General features: G+C 41.7%; 1 protein-coding gene across 1 annotated transcript; it reads right to left on the bottom strand.

Annotated features, from left to right (window-relative positions):
• Positions 1 to 49: 49 nt before the first annotated feature.
• Positions 50 to 26,705, bottom strand: MRPS5 (mitochondrial ribosomal protein S5). Its single transcript, XM_039718821.1, has 11 exons — positions 26,604 to 26,705; positions 25,504 to 25,641; positions 15,837 to 15,962; positions 15,312 to 15,545; positions 12,881 to 12,915; positions 5,608 to 5,698; positions 4,868 to 4,914; positions 4,164 to 4,221; positions 3,285 to 3,347; positions 2,024 to 2,160; positions 50 to 611 (listed from the first exon to the last, which is right to left on the bottom strand). Exons 1-11 carry the CDS (start codon positions 26,668 to 26,670, stop codon positions 387 to 389), a joined length of 1,221 nt encoding a protein of 406 aa, XP_039574755.1. The 5' UTR covers positions 26,671 to 26,705; the 3' UTR covers positions 50 to 386.
• Between the last annotated feature and the right edge of the window lie 468 nt (positions 26,706 to 27,173).

Raw genomic sequence — 27,173 nt, 5'->3', positions numbered from 1 at the left:
CCATGTAGCAACGACAACTACAACAAAAAAAGACCCAAACAAACCCAAATTAAACCCACTCTGATGGTTCTTTATTGCTTTCACAATCTTGTATTTTCAACAGTTTCCCAAGAGCTTGTGAAAGATACATGGACAAACCATCCTCTGGAATGGAGTAAATGCATGCTCGAAGCCAAAGACTCGTTCTCTGACTGCTTCCATCTGAACATTCCCACTCGGACAGGCTCAGGGGAATTGTGGGAAAGCAAGCAGTGCTCCTGAATGGCAGCAGTGACATGGATGGCACGAGAGAGCTCCTGCTCCCTCCCCTGAAACTCAAGCCCAGACCCCCTTGAGCCAGGCTTTCCCAGCTGCGCTGAGCCGGAGGCGCGGAGGGCCCGGAGCTGTCAGCACGCCGCCCGTCTGACACTGGCCCAGGGGGATTTCAGCATCCCCTGGGCTTCCTTCACCTCCCTCCACTCCAGCTTCGTGTTTGGAACCTCATCCTCAGGCTCAGGCTCCTCACGGACGGGCCCCTGGGGCAGGGCCACCACGATGGGCAGAGGGCCCTGCTCCTCCCGGAACTCCACCACGTAGAGGCTCTTCTGGTTTGCCAGCTGCTGGTGAGTCTCCTGGGAGCAGGACAGGGAAAGGACAACCAAAACCATGATGGCTGCACTTCAGGCCAAAATCTACAGAGGATGTGGGGCAGGGAAAAAAGGCCCCAAAGAGTAATTTCCTAATAAACTGTAAATGAAATTATTTGTCAGGCTTATCTTACTAGGCAAAAATTCTGACAGCCAAACCTCAGATACACTGCTCAGCCCTACAGTGTCATCCCAGAGGAACTTCCTTCTGGAAAGACATACCCTGCTCATAAACATGCTGTTGGCAGGCTAGTGTTCCTGTTGGCAGGAACATTTTTATGTCTTTATGTGGATATAAATTTTGCTTTGATAACAGAAAAGTGCCTGTTAGTGCCCAGACAGGTGGCATTAACTAACATAAAGATACATTCATAAAGATATGAATGTAACATTATTTTCAATTACACCTGCCCTTTGCCTATGAGGTGTTTTCATAACACTCAGATTTTACAAAGTAAATGTTTACAGGTGACAGGAAAGTTTTCTTTCTCAGGGCAGTGAAGAAAACCTATCAAGTGCATAACTCCAAAAGCAATAATTTATACAGCAGGCCTTTCTCCTGTTTGTTCTGTGGAACATTCTCAGACACACTGATTGAAAATACAGTGCCAGACTTCCCCAAGTGTGACTGCCCTGAGGTATTGCTAAGCTGGGAGATCTGTGACTCCCATCAGGTAAAGAGGATCACAACCCCCTCATCTCCTGAGGCTGAACTGGTGACATTGGCCAGGACAGGGTGACAGACTTGACAGCTACACCTCTGCAGGGCTGTATTGGGAATGGAAGCAGCCAAACCTTGGCAGCCACCAAAACTGCAAGCAAAGGAGATAACCAGGAATTTCCAGAGGGCTGACTCATCCTGAGGCTGCTGTTCAAAGGAAGTAGGATGAAATGCTGCATGTGGGAGCTTTTCCACCAATTCCAGGCAGCTGGCTCAGACAGAGACATCTCCACTGTGAGCACTTAGAGGTGGAGGCAGCACCACCACTTCCCTGACTGAATTCAGAGATCTCAATTACAGCAGCAATAGAAGCAGCTGGGGCTTCAATCCTTGCTCAATGGGAACCTAGAGCACAAACAAGCAGCAGCAACCAAGCCTGGCCCACAATTCCCTCTGCCCAGGACTTTTCAATAGTCACCAAAACCCCACCAAATGAAAGCCCAGGAATTCAGATGTCCCCTGCAGACACCTGGCTGTGGAACAGGCAGAGTTACACACAGCTCTTCTTGACTGACAAATCCATAAAACTGCTGAGGAATGACCCCCTTTGCTGATTTTGTTTGCTCTTTGTAAGATTGCTTCATTTTAAGCCTGGAATATAAACTGTTTGCCCATGAGCTATTACAATACCCATCCCCTCCTGTCCATACCTAACGGGCACTGGGAGTGCACCCACCTGCAGGGTCAAGCCTCTAAAGAGAGCTCTGGTGATGTTAATCAAGTTTTTGGATCCAGTGACCTTGGCATACATGTCCTTAATGCCAATTAGCCTGCAGATGGTGATAATGGCTCGGTGGCAGTGCAGACCATACCCTGGGGGGAAAAACCATAAATGAGCACTGTGTGATTATTTGTAAGCACACAATTTACTCAGAAGAGAGCACTGAGATCTCTTCTTTGTTGTTGTTTTTGTTACTCAGCATGGTAGAACACATTAGATGTTGAAAATGGCTCCAAGGGCTGTGCAGAGGCATCACTTCCCTTTTCCTGGCCAAGCAATTGGAATGAGTTAGACTTTGTCATAATTTTAGTGGCACAGAGTGAAGGAGAGACAAACATATTTCAAAATCCACAAACACAACAGAGGTTTGTGTGTCTCCTGCATCCCTCTCCATCACAGAGATGGAGATTTTATCAGCTCCAATGCATAACTGTACTACACTGGCATTAATTGCAGATGGTTTCTTACACTTGCCAGGTTTTAATTGAGCAGATATTTTTTGAAGAGTCTACTTTTGTTCCAGAGAGGTTTGTTTCACATGGCTTAGCTCTAGTAATCTTTAAAAACTGCAGGACAGTCTTGCTGCTGCTGAGTAAAGGACACAAAAAAGAAATACATCCTGTGGACCAAATGGCTGGGAAGCTGCAGAAAAGGGCTAGAATGTTTCTTTTAGTGAGGTTATCTGATTGGAGACCTTGCCAATTAGGAAATTGAGGGAGAAAGGAGAAACCAGAAACAAAATATATGGAGCCACAGATCTAAAAGAAACACAAAGAGACAAGGAAAAGAAAAAAAAAAAACACCCCCCAAACTGATGAGCTCTCGTGCAACTTCAGGTGCCACTTCCAGGAAGACCAAACTGACTTCACCACCCCCAAGGCTGTAATGAAAGGGACACCTGGAGTGGGAGGGGTGTGAGAACCTGGAGCTCTACACAAACCCACCAGTGGCTGGAGCAGGAGCAGGCTCCACACCTAGGTCATTGAGAACTGAAGGAATTACACTTGGGAAGAGTGAGAGAGCTCCCACCAGTGTAAAAGGGACAAATCCCAATTTGCAAGAGCAAAGCCAGGTCAGCCACAGTAGGTATTTCTAAAGAAAAATGACTGATGATTTTCAACATTTAAAACATGGTAGACTAGACACTACAGAAGTAAAGTTCATCAATAAATACCAGCCAGTAATTATGAAAAATTAAAAATTTAAACTTAATTACCTTTGTTTTGTTTCTTCATGCGGATTTTTGTCCTTTTAAATTTCACAGAAATGTCGTGGTAAACTGGAAGGGGGAAAAAAGGCATTACAGATAAATTCTTCCTTCTGGAAAAGCTTCAGTTAGTGCCTTTCTTTTTCTGACCTGTGAAATTGGTTTTACTCTCCCCTGACTTCTTTAAGGAGAATGATTAGTCTAGGTAAATTTCTGGAATAGATTATGAATGCTGAAATACCTGTGAATATATGTTACTATTGAAAAATAGGTAGGTGTGCCTCCAGTGAGCCTCACTTAGTTCTGAACTGAGCTCACATGACACAATTTGACTCGTATTTTTTTAATAATCTAGTTTTTAACCTAAGATTTCCCCACAGGCATCAGCATTCTTGGATTTTCCATACAGAATACTAACAAAAAACTACCAGGAAACATCAGGCTGACCCTCCAGCCCAGGTCCTCCCTGGCTGCTGGGTCAGCACACATGGGCTGAGTCACAGGGAATCATCTCCTCTGACAAAGTAAAGGAAAAAGCACAGGAGTTCACTGTAAAGAAAAATGCCCTGACAGTATCTGACTCCCTTAACTCAAACTGTGCCAGGAAAGATCTAATCTTGCTAGTAAGAGGCTGAAATACTATGCATTAAGTATCCAAATTTTAAGCACAGAACCATGGAATTGTTTGGGTTGGAAGGAACCTTTTAAAGGTCAGCTGGTGCAACCCCTCCACAACGAGCAGGGAAACCTTCAGCTAGACCAGGTTATAAAAAATTATAATATAATGCATCACACCAGAAAAACTTAACATTTTTTTATGCTTTGCAAGTAGTTGCAACCAGTTCTTGCTGGTATATTCAGTGCTTACATTGAAAGAATAATACTTACTTGTGTGGTTCTGATACAGCTCTATAAAGTGCAAGGAGCTTATTGCTTTATTCTTTGCCTAGGGAATAAAAGCAGAAAACATTTTTCTCCTTGAATTATTCTGCTAAGCATTTGCAATTTACCATTATTCAGTTAATTAGATATAAAAAAAGAAAGAGAAAAACAACTTAGGAAAACAGATTTGCCACATCTAAACTCTGTGGAAATGAAGATGTTTGGTGTGGTGAAGAGGAGGCTCAGGGGAGACCTTACTGCTCCCTACAGATACCTGAAAGGAGACCCAAGTGAGGTGGGGGTTGGTCTCTTTTCCCAAGTAGCAAGGGATAGGATGAGAGGAAACTGCCTCAAGCTGTGCCAGTGGAGGTTTTCAGGGAAACATTTCTCCCCTGCAAAGGTTACCAAGCATGGAGCAGGCTGCCAGTGAAGAGGCTCAGTCACCATCCCTGGAGGTGTCTGAAAGATGTGCAGACAGGGCACTGAGGCTGGTGGAGGACTTGGCAGTCAAGTGGACTGCTTGATCTTAAAGGGCTTTTCTAACCTAAATCATTCTATGATTATCTGGATCAAGACAGACAAAGCAAACGCATAGACTTACTTCTTTGCAAAGACTACAAATTATACTGATTATTAGGGAAAAACCCCTTAAGTGTAGGTATGAATTATTTGTAATTATCATCAACTAAAAAAAAATTCAATCAACATACTTTCCTTAAAGCATTTGTCCTGTCACCTGCCTTCCCTATGGCAAAACCTGCAAGACAGAAAGAGGCATTTTATTGCTGAGAAACAGATGATGCAGATGATCTTCAGAAAGAAAACTGGAAAAAACCAAAGAACTTCACAGCCATGTTTAGCATTTAAATTTCCACCCCACTGCAGATGCCATACTCAAAAAGTGGTTCAGAGAAAATCACAGAGACAAACAGTTTAGGAGTTGTGAACACCTAACATCTGGATGCCAACTGCTTGTTGTAAAAGGAAAAAAATAAGGCTTAAGCTGTTTTTGTGTGTTTGACCAAACTTTGTTTCAAACAACTGAATAGTGGTGACTGCTTCAGACAAAAGAAATAGTCCACTCTGTTTAAAAATAAAGAAGGGAATGAAGAAAAAAAGCCTGGGACAACTTCAGTTCCATCATTTAGGACATCTGGATTACAGTGATAACACATTCCATGAAGAAGCTTTCCAAAGAAGAGGCAGGAGGAGTTTTTTCATCTTTCTGCAAGAGAACCACACCTTCCTCTCTTTGCAAATATTCCTCCACTCCCAAGTGCAAGCAAAATTCAGCTGGAGGAACACACAAGGCCTTGAATCTTTCACATAAGCAAAGTCCAGCAAACTCTGGCTGACCATGAACACAGCTGTCTTATTAAAGCTGCCACAAATTGTGTCTTCCTCAGAGGTTACCTTGTACATACAATAAATACATACACACAATACATACCTGCAGCCCCTTTACCATTCCCAACAGCCACCAAGGCACGCACTGATTTTTTTCTGCCTTCCTTTGCCTTCATACAAAACACATTTCTCACCTGAAGAAAAAAGCAACACAAAGTTTCCTGTTGTTGCACATAGTCCAAATGGGTTGGGTTTTGTTAGTTTTTCTTTTTTTTTTGTTTTGTTTTTATAAGAGAGTCAAGTTTGCAAAAGGGTATCAGAGGTCTGTAGTATACACTCAGAATATCTATACTGTCTTTGTCAATGGGTAGCATCTGCAGTGGGACACTGGCTTCAAGGCATTAAATACATAAAGGTTAAAAAGTTACCTCATGAAAGTTACCTTTCATGAAAGTAACCCCTCTGTTGTGTTCAGCTGCAAAACAGATAATGTTCTAAGGCTGCCAGCTTTAAGTGTGATTTCAAGCATGATGAAAAAACATGGGAAAAAATGGAAAGTAATGCTAATATTGAGAAAGTGACACCAATATTGAAGTGCCCCCCTCATATTTTAACCTAATTTAGAAGCACTCTCGGGAATTGCTCAAGGTCTGTTGTTTCTCTGCATGAATTAAAATTTAGGATTGAAATCTACTTGCATGCTGCAGAAGGCAGTCTCATTACAGAGATGACAGCTGCTGAAAAGGAGATTCCATTTAAGAGAGGGGAAGAAGAAGGAAACAGCCTGAAGCTGTGTCAGGGACGCTTAGGTTGGATATCAGGAAAAAGCTTCTCACCCAGAGGGTGCTTGGGCACTGGCACAGGGTTCCCAGGGCAGGGGTCACAGCACCAAGCCTGACAGAGCTCAAGCAGGGTTTGGAAAACAATCCCAAGCACTTGGGCTGTTCTCTGCAGGGCCAGGACTTGGACTCAGTGATCCTGAAGGGTCCCTTCCAAGTCAGAATATTCCATGATTCTATCAGCAAGCCACTGCTTACAGCCCCCCACCTTACATGGTGTAATACATCCCAGAGTGGACAAGAGACAGAAGTACAGGTGGGATGGAGAGCATGGTCTGGGAAAAGGGAGGACAAACCTGACCTAGAGAATGCAGAATGTGGCAAAAGCTCACTAAAATGATGAGATAAGGTGAGGAGACTGGTTATATGTCAGCCCAAACCAGCTTTGGTCTGCTGGGGTTTAGAAATACTTCAAGAGTTTGTCCTTTGGTGAACCTGGCTCATTTTGATGTGCAAACCACAGCTCTGAAGCTGAGGCTGCCTGCCTGTGAGTGGGGACCCCCAACATCAGACAGGAATTCAATTAAATCCATGTTAAATCCAGTTAAATTAATTAAATCCAGTGAGGCTGCCTGCCTGTGAGTGGGGACCCCCAACATCAGACAGGAATTCAGAATGTGCTGGTACCCTTAAATCCATGTGAGAAACAGCCAAGCAAGGAGCAGCTTAGCCAAGCAGTGATGTAGATTAATGATGGAGAACTGTAAATAATCAAACTGCATAAATATGTTTGTATTTCTGGCTTTCAGTGTGCTAGCTTTACCCACAGCACCCCTGTTGGAGCAGAACTATAAATAAATCAAATAGCTCCACTGTGTGTGCATTGATTTCTTGCACACTGGGTGAGAGAACCCAATTTTGGGACAACAATCTGAGATCCTTTGTCCATCTGTTCTAGTTCCCTTGGTTTTGTTTATATATTGAACTAAATGTTTATTTAAATACAGACATACAGTTTATATGTAATACGTTAATTACAGACCAAGTATCAAAAGATAATACATAGCATATATAAAAATCCTTTTCCCTATATGTAATTTTTCAGTAAGCTACTGTGCTTGTAGTGTTATTCATCTGAAAGTAGATTATTAGAAAATACTTGGTCATGGTTTAAACGTTCTTACTAAAATTCACCGTAAGAAATCTAAACCAAAACAAAAGCAACCCGAAACCAACAACTCCCACAAAATTCCAGTGTCTTTACTAGGTAAAGATTATGGTTAGGGTTTCAAAAATTTCACCTTGGTTTCATTACAATAAAGATGCTGTTTAATTCAAGGTGCCCACACATTCTAGAGGGTACTTTGAAGAAATATCAGCCTTGCCAATTGCTTATTCCGAGCTATTTTTCTTTCTTCAAACTCACTGCTGACAAGAACAAGCTAAAACCCACACCCCATAAGATGAAAGTGCCTGTGTAAATGGGCTATTTAGGGAAAATGCAAAATAATAATGGAAGAAAAGAGAGTGAAGCAGAGTCATCTCCCCAGGAGCATCAAGAGAATACTATTTTTGCTTTGCACACACTTTTATCTTCTGCTGCCAATCTCAGTAGGTATCTGTACAAAAATAGAGTCAGCATGTCAAAAATAAAGGATGTGATGTTTGTAGAAAACTCCTCATGGATTATTCCTCTCCCTTTCCAGAATGTGGCAATAAAGACACATGCAAGGAGCTCCTGTGCCACTCTTCAAGCAGCACAGCCTCTGAAAAGTGACTGAAACCCAGGCACAACCACCCCATGATCAGACTGACACTCAAGTTAGACTGAAAGCCAAGTTTTAAACTTTGAAAGCAGATGCAGCACATGCTCAACCTAAATCACATTGTACCTCAAACTAACTGTCTCCTTGTATCCACCATCCAGTGGTGAAATGCTGCAAACTCAGCTTTCTTTCTAGAATTGAGGGAAGAGCAGCACCTCAAAACCAAATGAAACCTCAAACACCCATTAAGAGGAGAAATGACAATGTGGAAGCAAGCTACACTCAAAGAAAGGCTGCTAAACACTATTATGCTTTCAACTGTTGCACTTGGTTAAAAAAGGGTCAAAATCCAACAACACGTCCTGTGAGGTTTTGTTTCTGCAAGAGCCAAATGAATGACTGGCCAGCTTGATTGCTCTTGGGAATCCCTCCTTTCTAGAAATCCTATTCTAGTCATGATTTCTAGGAACCTGTCACCTCCAGGCCACACTCCTGACACTGCCACTCTTTTGCTGCTGCTATGCAGAGAAATGTCTGCCCAGGCTGACCCCTCATGGGATAAGAGCTCTGGTCCCAGTAGTTCTCCAAGGTATGAGGGGAAATGAAATAAAATGAGAGCAGGCTGCAGTTCCATGCCAATGAGCCTAGACAGGCTCAGGGGCACAGCTAAAAGGTTTGGCAATCCAGTTACCTAAAAGAATTTTGCTAACAAAACCCAAACCCACGGTAGCTGCATCACCATTCTGTGCACCAAGGGTAGAGCAGATTGGTACCACAATGGCAGAACACCTCCCAGCTGCAATGCTTACATTGAAATGACTCTTAACCTTGCACCCTCAGAGGAGGAGATGCTCTCCCCATCCAAGTACCCTCACAGAAAGATGGGGATGCAATCCCACACTGAGCCCTGCAAGCCAACACAAACAGAAATAGCAACACTCACACAAACACAAGCATCACTAATAACCTTGTCCTGTTCCTCTCTCTCCTCTCTCAGTGTGGCCTTGTACTACAGCTCCCAGCTGAGTACAGATCCTTTGGATTGAGCCCCCAGTATTGCATCCTCAAAGTCATTCTGCATCTGAAATGTCTTTTTTTCCTTTTCAAAGGATGAGCCATAATTATGCCCTATTAGAAGTCACTCAAAAGCTTCTGGGTGTTCTAAATGCCAATTATTTCTTCCATACAACCTGACAGTTAAGAGATAAAAATCATCAAGTATTTATTAAACAGAACCAGTTGAGGCTAGTATTCCTAAACTCTACTTTTAGGGCAGGCCAAAATCTTTTGAGTACTCCAAGAATATCAGAAATAGTGCACAGCTCTGACCTCTCATGTTTTCATGTAACAGGTAGCTTCAGGTGCTATGTTAAAAACTGCCTGAAATTTTCACTGCTACTCTAAAGACACTGTCAGCATCATCTAGGGAACAGAAGACTTACCTATATTCTAAAAGCAAAATCTAGAGCCTACAAATACCCCAAAAGTACTTCTGAGGCAACATTCCATTAGAAGTAAATTATTACTCAAAGAGTATCCTTTATACCATGTAATTTTTTAGTCAAGGCTGTCAAACAATGGATCTCAGACACTGTAATTCATGCAGCATTTCTTTTTCACAAGCCTTTTTTTTTTTTTTGCACTCTGCAAAAACAACTTCCAATGACTTATGAAAAGAAACAAAGGGGTTTAGCCTGTGCATTAAAGAATATTCTTTTTGTCACAAGCAGCAAGCCTACCAAGATGAGTCAAGAAGAGGCCTGATGTAGGCAGGGAAGCAGCTTCCTCATGTCAAAGTGACAGCAACAAGGCAAACAAGATTTCCAGGAAGGAACAGAATCCATTATGCAGCCACTGCCACCCAGAGCTTTCTGTCCCCTGCAGCCACCATCCTTCCATGCTGTGTGTCTGGCAGTTCCTCAGAGTCCCCTATCTGATGGCAATGGCACAGATCTCATTTCCAAGCTGGATGACACCAGTGACAGAGGTGCCTCCCAGTGCCACACCTGCACTGCCACACAGGAGGAAGGAGGAACACTCTGACTGTCGGTGTGGCAATTGTTTTCCTCTCAGTCATCAATTATGAACTAGGAACTGTTGAGTTAGAAACCTCATTAATTAAATGAAGAACTAGTGAATTCCTGTCCAGATGAGTCAGTACAAAGGGGATTGAGTGGTTGGTTGTTTTCCTGCCTAGCAAGCTCCTGAAATGAACTTTAATTTACAGGTTATGTTGCTCTGCAAATCAGAGTGATCCAAATGGACTGAGACAAGAACACCTATTGCTACTTTGCATTCTGTAGTTTAACACTCAAACACAAATCTCTGAGTGTTTTTGTTGGTTTATTTAAAAAGGACAGTACCATACCTGAACCATCTGGCTCAAAACTGGATCTATTCTGACACTGGAAAACTTGCACTGACCCTGCTAAAATGGAGCCATGCTTGCACAAAATTCTTCAAGTTGCCTTCACCAGAAGCAGGCAATGGAAACAAAAAGACATGAACAAACCAGCAAGTAATCACAAAGCACAGTTTTCACAACTAGTAGGAGGCAATTTCAGCGTGCTGGACAAAATCCCTTTGAGATATGTCTTTTGCAAAGGGCTTTATTTATAATTTTATCTTCTCCCTTCAGAAAGCTCCCCTTAATGAGAGACTCCAAGGGCCACTAACCTCATGCTCTGTGCCTTCAGGCCCTACTGAGTACAAGGTCTCACTTTCTAATTTTAATTGCACTACAAGGCAATTACTATTACTGCACAGGATGTCATGTAGGCTACTTTTTTTTCCTATGTTACCATGTTCATTTTGGAGAAAAATAAAAGAAAAATTAATCTGAGGGTTGATGACACATGAAATGAAGCCTTCCAGTGAAAATAATAATGGCACATGTCAGCTGCACCTGTAGATTTTAATTACCACTGTGATTATGTTAGAACACCAGTTAAGCATTACCATCAGTTCTATTTAAAGAGATTGTTCTTATCTCTAATACATGAGCAGAAGAGGAAATGTTGCCTTAGGCTGGCAGGGAAAGTAAGAAACAGTTAACCCAAGTTCTCTATAACAACTTTAGTTCTAGTTGACACAAAAATCTGAGCTTTTCTATACTCTATTTTTTCAGTCAGGAGAAATCAAATTACAGCTTTTCTGTTTCTACACTATAAGAAAACACTTTAATAAGCAATTTCTTTCTTTGTTTAGCAAAACAGCACAGCCTTTTCAGTAGCATAATCACAACAGAAAGGGCCTATTATACCTTTGTTCATAAGGCAGTCCTTTAAAAATGGCTCTGAGATTCTTGCTGTGAAGCACAACTTCCCAGTCAACATTATTTTAATCTCCTGTACTGTTGTGAAGGTAAAGAGAATAGAAAACATCCAGAAATAGCAGCATGTCTCCCACCTATTTAAGCCAGAAATGCTAAAATGATCTATTTATTTCAAACCTCATACTTGTTATCAGAAAATTGTAAGACTCAATTATCTTGAGCTCACTGCTGATTTTGAACAGAGAATTTTTGCTGCTGCTATTTTTCTGCAAAAGCACTCCACTTTCTCAGTTCACATCTGTGGCAATCTCATGTAACAGCAGAGCCCCAACCTGCTTCTAAAAGCTTTTTTATTACTCAAATATAATAAAGCATTGAGACAGATTTCTACAGCACATGGAACCACTGCAGAGCAACTCAGCTTTGCTGTTTGTAAATAATTCTGGCAGCAGGGCAAACTCCCTTGCTCTGGCACCCAAAGTGAGAGCCAGCTCTGCCAGGGCACAGCAGCAGACCAACACTCTCTGCTCTGCAATCTGCCCCTTCAGGCAGCAGAAGGCACTGCCAGCTGCAGGGCTTGGGAACAAAAATCACTTCTTTCAAAACAGTTCCTGTGCAATTCAATTTTTACAAATGGCCTTCAAACACAGACTCAGCTAAAGGCCAAGTGCTCCAAATGGTCTTTGCTGTATCAGTGAAAGCCCATAGTGTGGCCCAGTCCACTCCAAAAAGCCACTGAGATATGAAAATGGGTTAACAGGTCACAGATTTTGTTTCCCCATCCCTTCTGGCAGATTATCTAACTTGTTTTTAAAAAGCTCCAATGACAGACATTCCATATACTCCCAATCCATTTCAGTATTCAAATTCCCATTTGCAAGTCATTCTTTATGCCTAAATTTATCTTGCTTTTTATTTATATCCACTGCTTTTTATCCTTTGCTTTTTATCCTTACAGCAGACATCTAAAACAGTTTACATCTTTCCCCTCTGCAGGATTAAAAAAAAAATAAATAGAAACCAACTCATGATTTTAAATTACCAAGACTGAGATTACAATACAGCATCATTGTTTTCCACGTCTCAGGAGGTACCAAACCCACTGCCACAAGCAAAGATTTGGATTTATCTAGAAAACACTCAAGCCACTGGACCGAATTCCAACTGATGGTCATCTCAAAAAATGCAGAAAGATAATCAAGGACAAGGAAACCCATTTGCACATTTACCAGAACAGGAGAGAAGCCTCAGATGCTTTTCTGGAGTACATCTGTCAGGTAGCTCAGCTTCTGACTTGCCTGATTATTCTTTTAACTTTCAGACAAGGAGCTGTTGTGAATCAGGCTATTTTTTAAGAAAATGTTTCTGTTAGCCCATCTCTCTCAAATGAAGAGACAAGATAACTCACTTTCTCATACGTTGTGCAGCTGAAACAGAAAACCAGACTAATTCCTACTGCTATAATACTGACTTGGCAAAGACTTGTTAAATAATTCCAAGGTCAATATAAAGTAGTGATAATTCTTCAAAGTCCCTGGAAAGATTTGCAATGCTTACCTCAATGACTCTTGTTTCAAAGTCTTCATAAGTTTCTGTAGGGAGAAAAACAGGGTGTCACATTTCCTTGTTTTACTTGTCTATCAGCACACCCCCCTGTAGGTGGTACAAATTAAGAAGGACACAACTTCTATGGAGCTGTAATTTATAAGGCAGTCTCAGCAAGAAGTAGAAAAGGTAAGATAAGAATAATTTGAAGAAGTAGTGTAAACTGCCTTCTTCCCTAAATACTGCTCTAAAACTGCAAATAAACCTCAAATTTCATGTATACAGAGCAAAAGCTGTAAATCATTAAAATCACAGATAGGTCACTTCCATTATGACTAAAGTATTATCCAATATTTTCAGAATATTTGGAAGCTTTTATCATACAATTAACAAGGATTCAAAAAAATTTGGGGTTTGGGCTAGATTACCTGTAAAAAGCCTCTTCCAACTCAACCTATTCTTTGATTCTATGGAAATGCAAGTACTTCTTTATCTACACCTTTATGAAATTACAGAAAGGGGAGGGGGAGCATGAAACAAAACAATATATGACCACTTCAAATAACCACAGTCCTTACAACTTCTTGGTTTTCCAACCTACCCCATGAACAAGAGCATTTCAGTATAACACAGAAAACCTTTACTTGGTGTAGTTACAGTGAGATTTTGGAGGAAAGCTTAAAAGCCTGTAATGGTGTAGAACTGGAGCCTCAGTCCTTGACCAAACACTGGTTTATTATTTACACAAAACCTCCAAGATGTTTATAAACATGATAATCTTGGCACAGTTTAGAGATGTGTCAGGCTGCACAAAGCAGATTTCTAGCTCACAGTAAGGATATGAATCCCAGCTGCACTCTGCTCCCTCTGAAGCTCTTCAGTTGCTAAAGAAACACTGCAAACTTGGGAGAAAACTAATTTGATTTCAAAGTGGAAAATACTGCTCTTTCTCTACTTCTAGCTAGCACAGTAAGTGACACCAGGGAATCCAGTCATGCCACAGTCTCAGGCCAAAAGGATTCATTGGGTTTGGCAGTTTCAGGTTTGCTCTTCCTATCACCTTGACATTGCTTTGCACACAGGGATTGTCCCAATTGCTCTGCAGAATCATTAATCCTCTGAATAAAAAGAAAGAAAGAACTGTGGGGGGCTGAAGATCCCCAACATTTTTAGAAGATTAAAAGCAAATCAGTGGATGCTAATCAGAAACTGCTTTTTCTCCGCCTCATTTACAATACAGGCTGACAGCTTCATTCTCCTATTTTGATTGCAGTGCCCTCTCCTCTTTTTGGCAGAACTTGATCTGACTAGAACAGGCTCCACACTGCCAACTTTAATGCAAGTAATCCATATCAGCAGTACCAGCCAAAAGCAAAATCAAGGAAAACACCAGAAGGCAAAGTTCACAAATGCATAAACACTGTTTACAACAGCTGTCACTTCTTTTAGTGGGATAAACTCAACACAGTCTGGTGTTCAGAGTGTGAAACTAGAACCATGGCACTTCTTGACTTGCTCCATGTTCCACCACTGACTTATGGGGAATTTGGAGCAATTAAGCTCTCAGATCTCCTATTTTTACATTGAAAGATTCAGTGACAGTCGGCCAAGTCCATTGTCCCATCACTGCCTTCCACAGATTATTTGCTCTTAGGGTAACAAAATGAAATGCAACAGTGCTAGAAAATACCACCTGTCTTTCTTAGCTCCTCTTACTATAAAAGTGTACAGAAAGATGTCAATAAGCAGAGTTTCACAATAAAAACGGCCCAAAAGGAGCTGACAAGTCTTTTTCATGTTTACTTAGTTGAAAAAGATGAGGCTTCCAAACTAGAGACTATAGAATCTCTAGTAGTCTGAATAACAGCACTGTAAAAAAGTCACCTCTCTGCTGTACATGTAAAAGCTCTAGCTTCACTATACTGAACTACTTAGGAAATAAAAAATAACTTTTATAGTTATTATGGGAGTTATTTATTGCAGCTTCTTCTAAAAGCTACATTCAAACTACATAATCTTTAACCCTATTTCATTATTTGAACTAGAATTTCAACAAGACTGATTTATCCCACAGAATCCTTTAAGAAACTATAAAAAAAACATGACTATACTTCAAGACAATTGATGCTGGACTCAGAAGAACATTTCCATCCTTCAAGACTCCTGTAGCAGCTGTGACAGAACAGAGTGCTCTGTAATACCACATAAAATCATTCACTCTATAATGTCACAGAACAGTCTAACAGCTGCAGGAAATAAAGCAGTGTTTTAACAGATTTCACTGGCGTGAGCAGCACCTGCTCTTTGATTTAGCTTGCTTGTGTGTGGGCCTGGAACAAAGCACAAACCAATTGTCAATCACAGAAAAAGTCTGGATCTCACTTTCTCCAAGTCTCCCCTCAGAAAGACAAAGGGAGCTGAAGAAGACAATTGGTTTTCTTACCTCCATTAGGACCAGGGTCAGGAGGATCCAGAATGACACCTCCCCAGCACTTCCCACTCCATCCTCCCTCTCTCTTAATTTTTATTTTCTTTTTCTTCTCAAACGTATCTCTCTGCTGAATGATTTCAGACTGAATTCTCTCTCGTTCTTCTTTTTTCCGTTGGGAAACTTCCTGCACTTTCCCAGTCTGCAGCACAGGAGCATTAAGACCAGGCCAGAGGAAACCAGAACGTCCTTAGAAATAACAGAGAAAAATTATGCTTTGCTCCAAATTAGAATTGCAACTCTGCAATCAGGAAAAATGCAACAAAATGGAAAATTCTTACATATTTCAAATGCATTCTATGATGCAGAATTTATAACTGGAAAAGCAAAACCAACATTAAATAATCATATCAAGATTTTTTTTGTTTGAAGAAAAATATCTCAAGCAGTTCTGGCATCACAGAAAGGAAAAGGAATTTGTCTACTATGAAATCAAGAAACACTATACACAAAAACACCAGCTTTGTATTTGTGATCTACCTTCACCAATCTCCTGGCCTCTATTGAGGTTCTTCCTTAGCTTTTTCTTCTTTTTCTTTCCTCTTCCTTTCTTTACTCCCACACCAGTCTCTGCCAAAGCTCCTTTCCATAGCTGATCAGCTGTCACTGAAATAAAAAAAAAACAACAACTTCCTTAAGTTATAAGTACAGCTTACACTGGAAACTGAAGCTGAACAAAAAATAACCCCAAACTTGAAACCTGCTTGATCTTTGCTTTGCTGGAATTTAAACTGTAGCATTACTGCCTTGCCAAGAAAGTAATTTCCTACTCTGTGCATATGTATTTGGTGCAAAGATGTGTCTGTACTCCTGATTACTGCACTGAGAGAGGCCCATAGCCAAGGGCATGTTTTTTACAAGGTTTTTCAAGATTGATTTAAAGACAAATATTCCTAACAAGTAACCAGTATAGTATTCATTTCCAGGTCATGAAACAAAATCATTCATTAGTAACTCAGAGCAGCAATACCTTGCATTACTTATCCAAGGACATTGATCAGTGACAGTCAACTTGAATCACCCCTAAAAACATCCAAGGGCTACCCTGCTTTAAAATGCACAAAACACAAAAGATTAAGCAAAACATAAACTTGCTGCTTTTCTCTAGTTCTGAAAATATAATGTCCCCATTATTGCCTGTGTAAGTGGAAAGGAATGTAAAGAGAAGGAATACAAAAGACTTTAACAGCATCACCACAGAGTTCTGGCTCTGTCAGGCCTCCTCAGGCAGTGGCTGTGGCCAGGACTGCCTTGGTGCTTCACCCAGCACAGGACAGCAAGACTTAGGAAACATATTCAGTAGTTACCTGCAAACCCCTACTCACCCAGCTGGTGGCAATACAGGACACCACAGCAGCTTAGACAAAAAAAACCCCCAAAAACCAAAATAAAAAACTGTACCAAAAAGAAACTGCTTATGTGAAAAGACACCATAGATAATATTTCACAGAATCACAGAGGATAGGTTGGGCACGGCTGGCCCATGGACAGCTCCAGCTCCTTCTGTGCAGAGCTGCTGCCCAGCAGCTCACCCCAGCCTGTGCTGGTGCCTGGGGTTGTTCCTCCCCAGGGGCAGGGCCCTGCACTTGCCCCTGTTGAGTTCCAGGAGGTTTTTCCCTCTCCATCTCTCCAGCCAGAATGCAGAAGCATCACCAAGGTTCTGTTTGCAGATCAATGCTATTGTGTGCTTGACCCAGGGGCAGCGTTACTGTGGCAGTGTAAATCTTGTCTTCTCTGATTACACACTGATTTTATTTAAAGTAGGCAGAAAAAGTCAGTAAAAACTTCTAACCAGGACAATTAAAATAACCATAATATCACTACCATTTTTTCCACCACAATTAATTATTTTCAGAATAATGTGCTTGAGAGATCCTGCCCCACAGACTGGAAAATGCTTTGGAACTGGGCAAGCTCTGCCATGCTGACAACACAGTGAGGGACAGAAACAACCCAGGATGCCCAGAGGGGCCACTAAGCACCCACATTTATTTTTGTACTAAGTTTGCTTAAGGTGTCAAGGTGGTTCTTCCAAGAGTGTGACACACCTATTCAGTCAAATACCTTTTTCCAAGTAGGAAGCATAAGTGATTCCTTTTTAAGAGTCCTGCATCCAGCAACCAAATCTCAGTACATCGGAAAGCAAGTACACAAGGAAGGACACACAACTCTGCAATTCCAAGCAGCTACAAAATATTACCTCAAGACAGCCAAGAGCTGAGTGGCCTCCAAAGTCACCATATACCCAAAAAACATGGTGAATGAACAGCTCAACAAGGCTAAACATGTAACAGAGGTTTTGGCTCTACTGCAGACAAGTGGAAATCTGTGTATTACAGACCAGCACAAATGCCCATGGATAACACCAAAGTTTATCCCACTTCTTACATGCTGTGAGGCAAGAACTGGAAAGCCTCCTGGGTAGGCTTTAGGCCCTGTAAAAGAGAAGTTTTTGTCTGAAATTACATGCTCTTTTCTGGACATTCAAGTGAACCCCAATGTCCAGAGGTTTGGAAGTTAAAAAAAAATTCCCACAAGCAGCAGCTGCATCAAATGTCTTAAAACCAGTGTCTGAACTGTCAGCCACTAAAAACCTTCCAGTGATTACAACACACCAATGCATGTAGCTGTTAGATAAAAACAACAAAAAAAACCCCCACCAAACCAACAAAAACTTATATAAAAATGCATTATCTCCTTACTGCAAATGTTTTTTAGGGGAAAAAAAAAGCAAAGTAGTTAATGTGTTTTTCAGTACATTCATGCTAAGTGAACTATGGGGGTGTTCCATTACTTGGAAGGCTGATCATCAATCCTGTTAAGGATTTAATTCTTAGCTGATTCAGAAAACACTGTGTAACTAGCAATTCTTTTTAAAAAAATTATAATCCTGCTAGCCTGGAAACATGGAATCACAATAAAGGTACTTATATTTTTCTTTGCAAGGCTATTTTTAAGCTGGAACAGTCCTTCAATCTGCAGTTTGGGTGACCCTACAAAAGGTCAAACAGCTGCAAAGGAGGCTGCACAGGGGCAGCAACAAACAGTTAAGAGAAAAGAGCAGCTCTGGAGCTGGTAATATATGCCAAAAAAATCCTGCACTTTGAGCTGCACTCCAAATATACATACAATCAGATCACTTTAATTCCAATAGAAGAAAGTAGCAAAGGTCACAGAGTAAGGACATTGTCTTGCACCAGAGGAGAACATTCAATGCCAACACATCCATGAAGAACAGGTCAGGCCGAGTCAAGCTTTGGCCTCAAGCACTGCACAAATTCTGACAAAATTAGAACCAGATGAAAACATCACATTTGGTCCCAAAGTGCAGTTCATCTCATCAGTCTATAATAATCCCATCATGTGTTTGGAAAGCAGCTGCATTTAATGAAACACATCAGAAGCCTGCAGGCTGCAGAGCTGAGTTCTTTATAGGATGGAGGCATCACGCTGATTTTAAGACGAAGTGACAAGAATGGGATGTGAAAGGGATAGGCTGTCATCAGGAAGATTGCAGTGGTGGGGACATTGCTTGTGACAGACAGACAACACACCACTGGTGAAAACAAAAATCTGTGTGTAAGAAAGGTCAATCTTGGCAGCAAAGCACCAAGGTGATTAGTGAGCACACACACAGGCAGGAGGAATGTCTTGATTTGGAGAAGTAACTGCAGACAGAAAGGAGGACCAGTGCACTGCTTTCACACCTGTGCAGATGCTCTGGAATGAAGACACTACAGCAGATATGCAGTCTTTGAGATTTATGGGCTTATTTTATTTTGCTTTGTAAAACAGGATGTTGCATGCACTCCTCAAGAGCTAAAATAAAAACCAGTCATAAAAGCCACTACACATTTTTAGTCAGTTACCCAAAAGCACAGAGCTACTGAGTGGGGGGAGAAAGTGTCATCTGTAAGATTTTATTTTATAGACTAGAAAAAGATCCACTACAGAACTGAGCTGAAAGCATGCTTTATGCAAGCTGATCACTAACAACAGTAAGTCTGTGTGACATCACTCCATTTTGCTTAATCTACACAAAATATATTTGTAATACTCTGGAAAGGATTTGGGGGTTTGTATTTTTATATTATCCCTGAATATCAGGAATGAGACAGGTAATTATGAGATTAATATTTGGCCACACCTCAGTAATGCAAAAGTATTGAAAGACTTGCTGTAAGCCACATCAGAAACCAGTATCCTAGATACTCATTAACTGAGATTAAAATCAGATTTCTTTGTCTCCTGCAAGATGAGTTCACAGCTTGCTGAGCGTACAAAGAAAGACAAAGAGCAGTAAGCTGGAAAACTGAAGGGAGTAAAAGAAAGAATCAATTTTGTAAAACAGCTAAGTAGGCTCACTTCTTTCCAATACAAGTAATCTTTCCCAAAGGATTTTGGTGACAAATAGCTTGTGCCAGCACAGCAGCAGAGATACAAAGACATTAATATTGACATAATAAAAAGACTAAAGAACTTGTTATAATAATCACACTCCTACTTATAATAAACAGTGCCTCAGTGCACTGTTATCCACTAACACCATTACATTTGTGCAGCTGTATTACCTAAGGAAATCAGTAAGGTCTTTTCAACCACTTACATTCTCTTCCAAGTTTCAGCCTGGAATACACACTTTTATTAACAGATAAAATCTTAGAAGACACCAATTGCCACCATCTCCAAACAAAAACAGGATTTAGAAAAAAATGCTTCATGCGTATGGAATATGAAAGAGTAGAGAATGTGCTGCTACATATTCTACTACAAATTTAATGATAAATTACAGTCTATACACAGCTGCTTAATGACCACAGTGAGACATTTCTTCTTGGATGCAGGCCTTCACTTCATTACCCCTTACCCCCTGTACTTAATCCAGAAGTTTAACACACTTATCTGGAACCTGGAGACACACACACTTCCTGATTTGAAGGACTTCAACCTTGGTCTCCCATTTTCTGCAGGAATATACATCTCTCTGCTGTTTCACAAACACTATTCCAAAAAATAACTTTCTGCTTTTAGCTCCCTTTCATGTGTACTTCAAAGATTCCTGGGACAGAGGCTGGCACAGAGCAGGCCACATCAACCACTCTAACCACGATTTGGCAAAGACCTGCAATTTAAGTGGCTTAGGTTAGGAAAAAGAGTGATCCAAAAATCTAAACTTATGATGTCATATTCTCTCTCCACCATCTTACAAAATGTGCCTGACAACAATATCCTTAACTACAAAGCATTTAGGGTAAAGGTGCTAGGAAAAAAACATACACAGAGCAGCTGTCTTAAGAGCAAAACCTACAACAGTGGCTGAACATGACTCAAATAATTTAGATGTCATTTCCAATTGCATGTATTAACATTCAACTTCAAGCTCAATTCTTATGAGTGGCTGCAGTCATTCTCACAATTACATTAAAACCTACTTCCAAAACAACAGCAGTGAACCATCCAAAACAAAGATGGAGCTTGACTTTATACACCTTAATCATCTTCAGCTGAACTCATACACTGTTCAAAACCTGTCAACTCAGTTCATGCCATCTGTTATTCCTGGGAAGGTGTGTTTCTAATATATTTTCCTCTTAGCTTTAAATGTGGAAGTCTTTCATTTCAAGACCTACTCAGGCTTTGTAAAGTTACTCATGGAAATTGTTTAACTCCTCTAGGTTGAATCCTCTCCTCCATGATTCAAAAGGGAATATTCTGCAGATGAAAATACAAAGAGATTTATTAATGAGAAAAAAATGGAACAATGGCACTCTAAGACCAGAGGGATCCCTTTTAACATGTGAGATTCTACAGCAGATTCATCAACATCAGCGTGTTCATCCCAATGAGCACTGCTCTTGCCACCTGACCTCTGACATGCAACTATCTGCCATCACATGACATCAGGTTCTTGATTTCCTGTCTAACCCTGGCCCATGAGCAGAAAAGCATGGATCTACAAGATCTATAAAAAATGAAATATAATGCCAGATTATTCTCAAGTGTATTAAGTCACCACACTCAAAACATTGATTTCTTCAAAGAAAGAGACCATTTCTCAAAAGAGACCTCTCAGCCTTGTTAAATGGCAGCATATGAAGCATATCTGATATTGAGTTCTGCTGGAAGATAATGAGAAGACAAAAATCTCCCCCTTCCTGGTGAGGCCATTAAATATCAGGGCTGCTTAAGCAAAATACATGCTCCTCTTTGCAATTCTGCCTCCACCCCCTGCAGATGTCATCTTCTGAGGGCATTATCTGTGAGCTCTCCAGGGCCTTTACACAAAGCTGGGAAGCCCTGCAGACTGTGAAGTGTTCAGTCCAGACAGCCACTACTGAGTCACACAGCATGACCTGCACACCCAGCTGCCCACTGCCACAATCTGGGCTCTGGAGAGGTCTCACCAGGACAAGGGCTACAGCAACACCACAAACATCAACATGAGGCCATCCAAGAGATCACTACCACGGGACAGATATAAAATTGGTTTTAGATAAAAGTTTGCAGATTAAAAATAAGAACTGCAAATACCTGGTATGTTTTCACTGAAAACTTAAGCTCAGTTCTGATTCCCACTGATAGAGGGATTTCCACAAGAGTGAAACAGGAAAAACCCTCATCTGCTACCAAACTTTCTCTGTTTGATTTTGTTAATACAACTCTGAAGCTCTTGGGGCTACCTACTTATTCATAGTAATTTAATAACATTGTTAAAAATGCAAATGTCCAATTATGTGGATTGCATTAAAATTTTGTTTAGGTGGGTCTGCAAATTTGTTGGCAAGACATCTATTTTTTTTTTTTTCCCCAAGATAGAATGGGAAAGTTTTGGGCATTTTCCTCAAAATCCAGAAACAAAACTTGCATCCTGATAGTAAAACAAAACCTGGAAAATATTCCAAAAGATACATTCACACTGCTACACTGACACAGGGAATAACTCCACCTAACTGCAAACCCTGAGCACACTTCCACAGCACACTCAGATCAGAATTTCACATTTTCTAAAACTGGCAATTTGTCACAATGTCAGCAGAAGCTGTAGATGTGGAATGTCAGGTTGATTGTCAGTCTCAATTCAAGCCCTGAATAAATCCAGCTACAATTCCAGCATCTGAGAAACTGTATTTTTTTTTCTTTATAACATTTTATGAAAAACCAAGGACCTTAGATGTGGCTAGTATATGTTGTTGTAAATGCTGCTGTCTTTTGAAGGTTGCTTTGATTATTAAAGCTTTCATTTTTTATTTTTAGTAACTATGATGTCTCAGTGTCACCAGATGGATATGGAGAAGAGAAATTTCAGTGAGGTTTCTGCAAACTAAACACCTTTGGCTTGGTTCAGTTCCTCAAAACAAAATGAAAATCAGAGGCTAAATGCTTTTGAAAAGTAATATCATAAAACTATCAAAATCAATACAGTAAAAAAAACCCAATCAAATCAAAACCCAATAGAATTGTATCTCTCCAGGTACAATTAACTATAAGGCATTCAGTCCCCTTTCTTTTGACTAAAAGCAATTAACTATTCTTCAACATACAGACAACTCTCTTGAAAAGGAAAAAAAAATTAAAAAGCAGTTGTTCAGATGTAACTCTTTACATCCTTAATGCTGAAATATCAAAACTCTTCTTACGGTACCACTGACAATGACAAGAGGCAGCTCTGTAATTATTTATCTGGAATGATCATACTTCAAGAATAATTCTTTTTAAATTGAAAAAGTAAATATTTTTAAATTCTGATCATGGAGTTAGACATGGGTGTCAAAATGAACAATTTATGCCAAAGAAAACTCACATAAGACTACAACAACATGGTACAAAATGTAATTAAGGAGCAGCCTCAAGGAGCAGTGGAAGGTGTCCCTGGCCACAGAAGTGCCTTTGGAACAAGATGCTCTTTAAGGTTCTTCCTACCCAAACCATTTCTATGATCCCATGACTGGCTCCCAAGGCTGATGGAATGACCTGTGACTAGGAAAGTCTAATTTTTATATAGTCCCAGTATCAAACAAAAGCTCTTTATCTCACATGCACTTGGATACATAACAGATGTTGAGAAAATCATGCTGGTTTGGATGCCTGGGGTCAGAGATAATTCCCAAGGCTGGGAGACAGCCAAATCAGTAAATGAAAACTGAACTGCTTCCTGAATTGGTCAGGAGGGTGGAAAGGGGAAAGAATAAGCCTGGAATAAGAAGATAATTTTACATTATTTCATTAAAAACTCACTGAAACATGTCACAGGACAGGAATAAATCCCCGTGTATGTTTTTGTGTCAGAGCTGCAGGAGAGAGCTACCTGGTAAGGATCAGAGACAAATCCTAGGGTAATTGCAATTTTTCCTATTTAAATGAATTCCTTCTATTTAAAGCAGTCAAACCATTAAAAATAACAGTTATGTTGAAGGTACAGATGACCCTACCAACAAGAGCACAGTACTATTGCCCAAGGAATGATGGAAGATCATTAAGCATTCACTAAGGAGAGAGAAAAATCCAGTCACCCTTCTCAGGCACAAAGCTCTGCCATTTGGCTGACATTTCACTTGACAGCTACTCCACATAAAATGGTCATATCTGCATTTTAAATGCTGCCACTTCTGAAGCAACTGCACTGCTAAGGGTTTGAGTGATTTATACTGTTTGTACCCACTTCATTTGCATTGGGAAGATTCTGCTTTTTACTTCTGTAACAGAAAGTATATTTCAAATTATACTGAAACTATATTTCAGTGTATTTCAAAATACAATTATTCCTAGAATAATTGTACTTTGAAATGCAAAACCCTGAGTCTTATGAATCTCATGGATGTTGTCTCTGTTTCATACATAAAGGAGGTACACTTTCATTTTTCCAGGTTGTCACATCTCATTAAATAAGCCAACAGTTTTAGGTAGTTTGCCTAAATGTATCAAATGTTACTAAACAACACGGATGCCATCACAGCAAATATTTGTAATTCAGTCATTTAACCAGACATCTGGAAAAGCTCCTGGTAAAACAGAACTCATCCAGAGCTTGTGAATGTGAATACAAGGCTAATTAAGGAAATAATCTAACCTACAAATCCTAATCACACTGCAATCACTTGTGGTGCTACACGTTTAATTTAAGATAAACAAAATAACAACAGAGGGAGGCTTCTTACATATTCTCATCTTGTTGCTGCTTGTCAAACGAGTTCTCCCTGCAGGTGGCATCCTTAGAAAGCCTTTTCCATGCAGAGCCTGCAGCTCACACTGCAGCCTTTCCCAAGCCTTTGGAGACTCTCCATCCTCAAGTACTTGGAATCAGTCAAGGGTCAAAATTTACTGGAGAAGATGAGCAGCAAGCCCAGCCTGAATGTTTAACCCCTCTTCTTGAGCAGATGTAAAGAAAACAAATGCAATATTCTGCACCCAGATGCTGAGAATGGGAAGAGACCACCAGTTCTGAGAGGCTGATTCTGCAGAGCTCCTAAATTCTATGGAATAGAAAGAATCAAATTTTGACTCTCTGATTGCTGCAGCTACCTCTGCCAGAGATTGCATCCTTACCATTTCTTCTCTCCCCCTGTGGGACAGGACAAGGAAGCACAGAGCAGGTGGAAAAGCCCCCCAGCTACCCCAGCTCACAGCCCTGAGTGTGAATTTAAGCAGCATCATTCCTCAGCTGTGGCAAGCATGGCTGAAGCTCCTTTCAGGGCAGGAGGAAAACACTGCAGCAGAGCAGACAACCTGCAGGGCTGTTCCCAACAGCTTCTGTGTAACTCCTTCTTGCACTGCAGCAATTCCACTTTTGGGGCAGCACAGCTTGAACAGCAGGCCTTGCCCGTGGCTCAAAAATAATTTGGGAGATAAACACACAATTCATACTCTGAATAAAGGCCTAGGAAACAGAGGGGAAGCTGCTTCCTCCTCCCATCCAATGACATAATTAGATGGATTCACTGTGACACAAAGCTAACCCTGTTTGCTGTTAAAAGATGATAAACTGATTTTGTGCACACACTTCTGTCAACACCTGCAGCTGCCACTGTAACCTCAGGAGACACAAAAAGTCAGTATACACAGATTTTCATGACTGTCTCCCTCCAAAGCAGTGCTTTCTTTCCCTCTCCTGATTATACAGTTAATAATTTTCATCCAGCTCAGGACTTACAGGTATTGAAGAAGCTGCTTTTCCTGCACTGCTCCACTGTCCCAGTCCAGGGGGCACAGAGGGAGCACCGTGTCTGCAAAGCCCATGCCAGGCTGGAGTGGGAACTGCAGCTCCCTTTCACTGGCACAGAAGCAAACCCTGGGAACAAAGACAGACAGGTGTTTAGAGACAGCACACTCCCTTCCTTAAAACTGTGCTTTCTGCAAATATAGGCATGGGAAGAGAAGCCAGTGATTTTCAAAGGGAATCAGACTTGCACCTTTTGTCTTGAAGTGCAAAGCAGAATGTGGGAGGGAAAACATTGCAACACAAAATGTCACAAAGAGAAGAAGGCACTCTTGAAATTATTATTCTTAATAATTTCAAGAAATTATTAAGAAGTTGTTGCACCTTTTAATTTCCCTGGTTTACCTGCAAAAAATGGTTGGGGTTTTTTAAGGATATTCTTGTGTCTAGGCTGTGGAAATGTTTCCCTTCACTAAGGAAAAACCACCAGCCTGTTTTCAAGCCCTTCTTAATGCTCAGGCTCTAATCACAGTTTGGCACCTCTTCATTACAGACTGCCCTGAGGATCTAAAGAGACCTGAAATTCATTGACTGCTTCCATTGTGCCGCAGCAAAGAAAGGCAAGAAAGTATTTAGAGCACTGTGGAACACAAAGACATTTTCCCTTCCTTCTAAGTATACTTCAAAAGATGATACATTTGAGTTTCGAAAAGTGACTGAGGAGGATCCATGTGCCCATGGATGCCCAGCTGTGCCCAGGATGTCTGTGTGTGCCAATAGATGTCTGGATGTGCCCATGGCTGCCTGGCTGTGCCCATGGCTGTGCCCATGGCTGCCTGGCTGTGCCCATGGCTGTGCCCATGGCTGTGCCCATGGATGTCCCCATGGCTGCCTGGCTGTGCCCATGGCTGTGCCCATGGCTGTGCCCATGGATGTCCCCATGGCTGTGCCCATGGACAGATGTCCGGCTGTGCACCCTGAGCGCGCTCCCCTCGCCCTGCAGGGAATCCCCCCCGCCTCCCGCGGCCTGCCCGGGCCGGTGGCCGCTGCCGTCCCCGCGGCGGCGGCCCCGGCTCCCCTCGCAGCCCCATCACCTCGCCAGGCCGCTCGCAGCGCGCCGCGGGCACAGGCCCGCCCGGCCGCCACCACCGCCGCCGCCATGACGGGCCCGCACCCCCTCCCGGCCGCCGTAGCGAGGCGCCCCGCGCGCTGCCTGACGGCAAAGCGCGGCGAGCGAGCGCGGCTGGGCACGAAGCGGGGCGGGAGGCGGAGGGCAGCGGCTGCCGCTCAGCCGGAGCCTCTGTGCCGCTCTAGTGGAGCCTCTGCTGCCGCTCTGCCCTGCGCCGTTCCCCATGCCGCGGGCAGGCGAGCGGTGAACAGGCGCGGAGGGAAAGCCCCGGCAGGCCCCCAGCGCCGCCATGGCGGGGCCCGTGCGCGCGGAGCCCGCTGCGGGTTTGGGGTCTGAGGGCACTGAAGCCTCTTCTGGAAGGTTCTTTTTAGGTGCTTCTGTTCCAGCTGCACTGGTGCCTCATAGTGCGGACTGCACCTTTGAAGCTGTTAATGCTTCGTTTCCGATAGCTGGAATAAATTCTGGCACTGGGGAGGCGTTTAGGGCTTTGCTCCCATTTCAGTTCTTCTTGTGAAAAATGTGTATTTTATGATTG

The sequence above is a fragment of the Passer montanus genome, unplaced genomic scaffold (assembly GCF_014805655.1).
Source record: "Passer montanus isolate IOZ18808 unplaced genomic scaffold, ASM1480565v1 scaffold40, whole genome shotgun sequence".
Lineage (NCBI taxonomy): Eukaryota > Metazoa > Chordata > Aves > Passeriformes > Passeridae > Passer > Passer montanus.
This window is presented reverse-complemented; position numbering and strand designations above follow the sequence as displayed.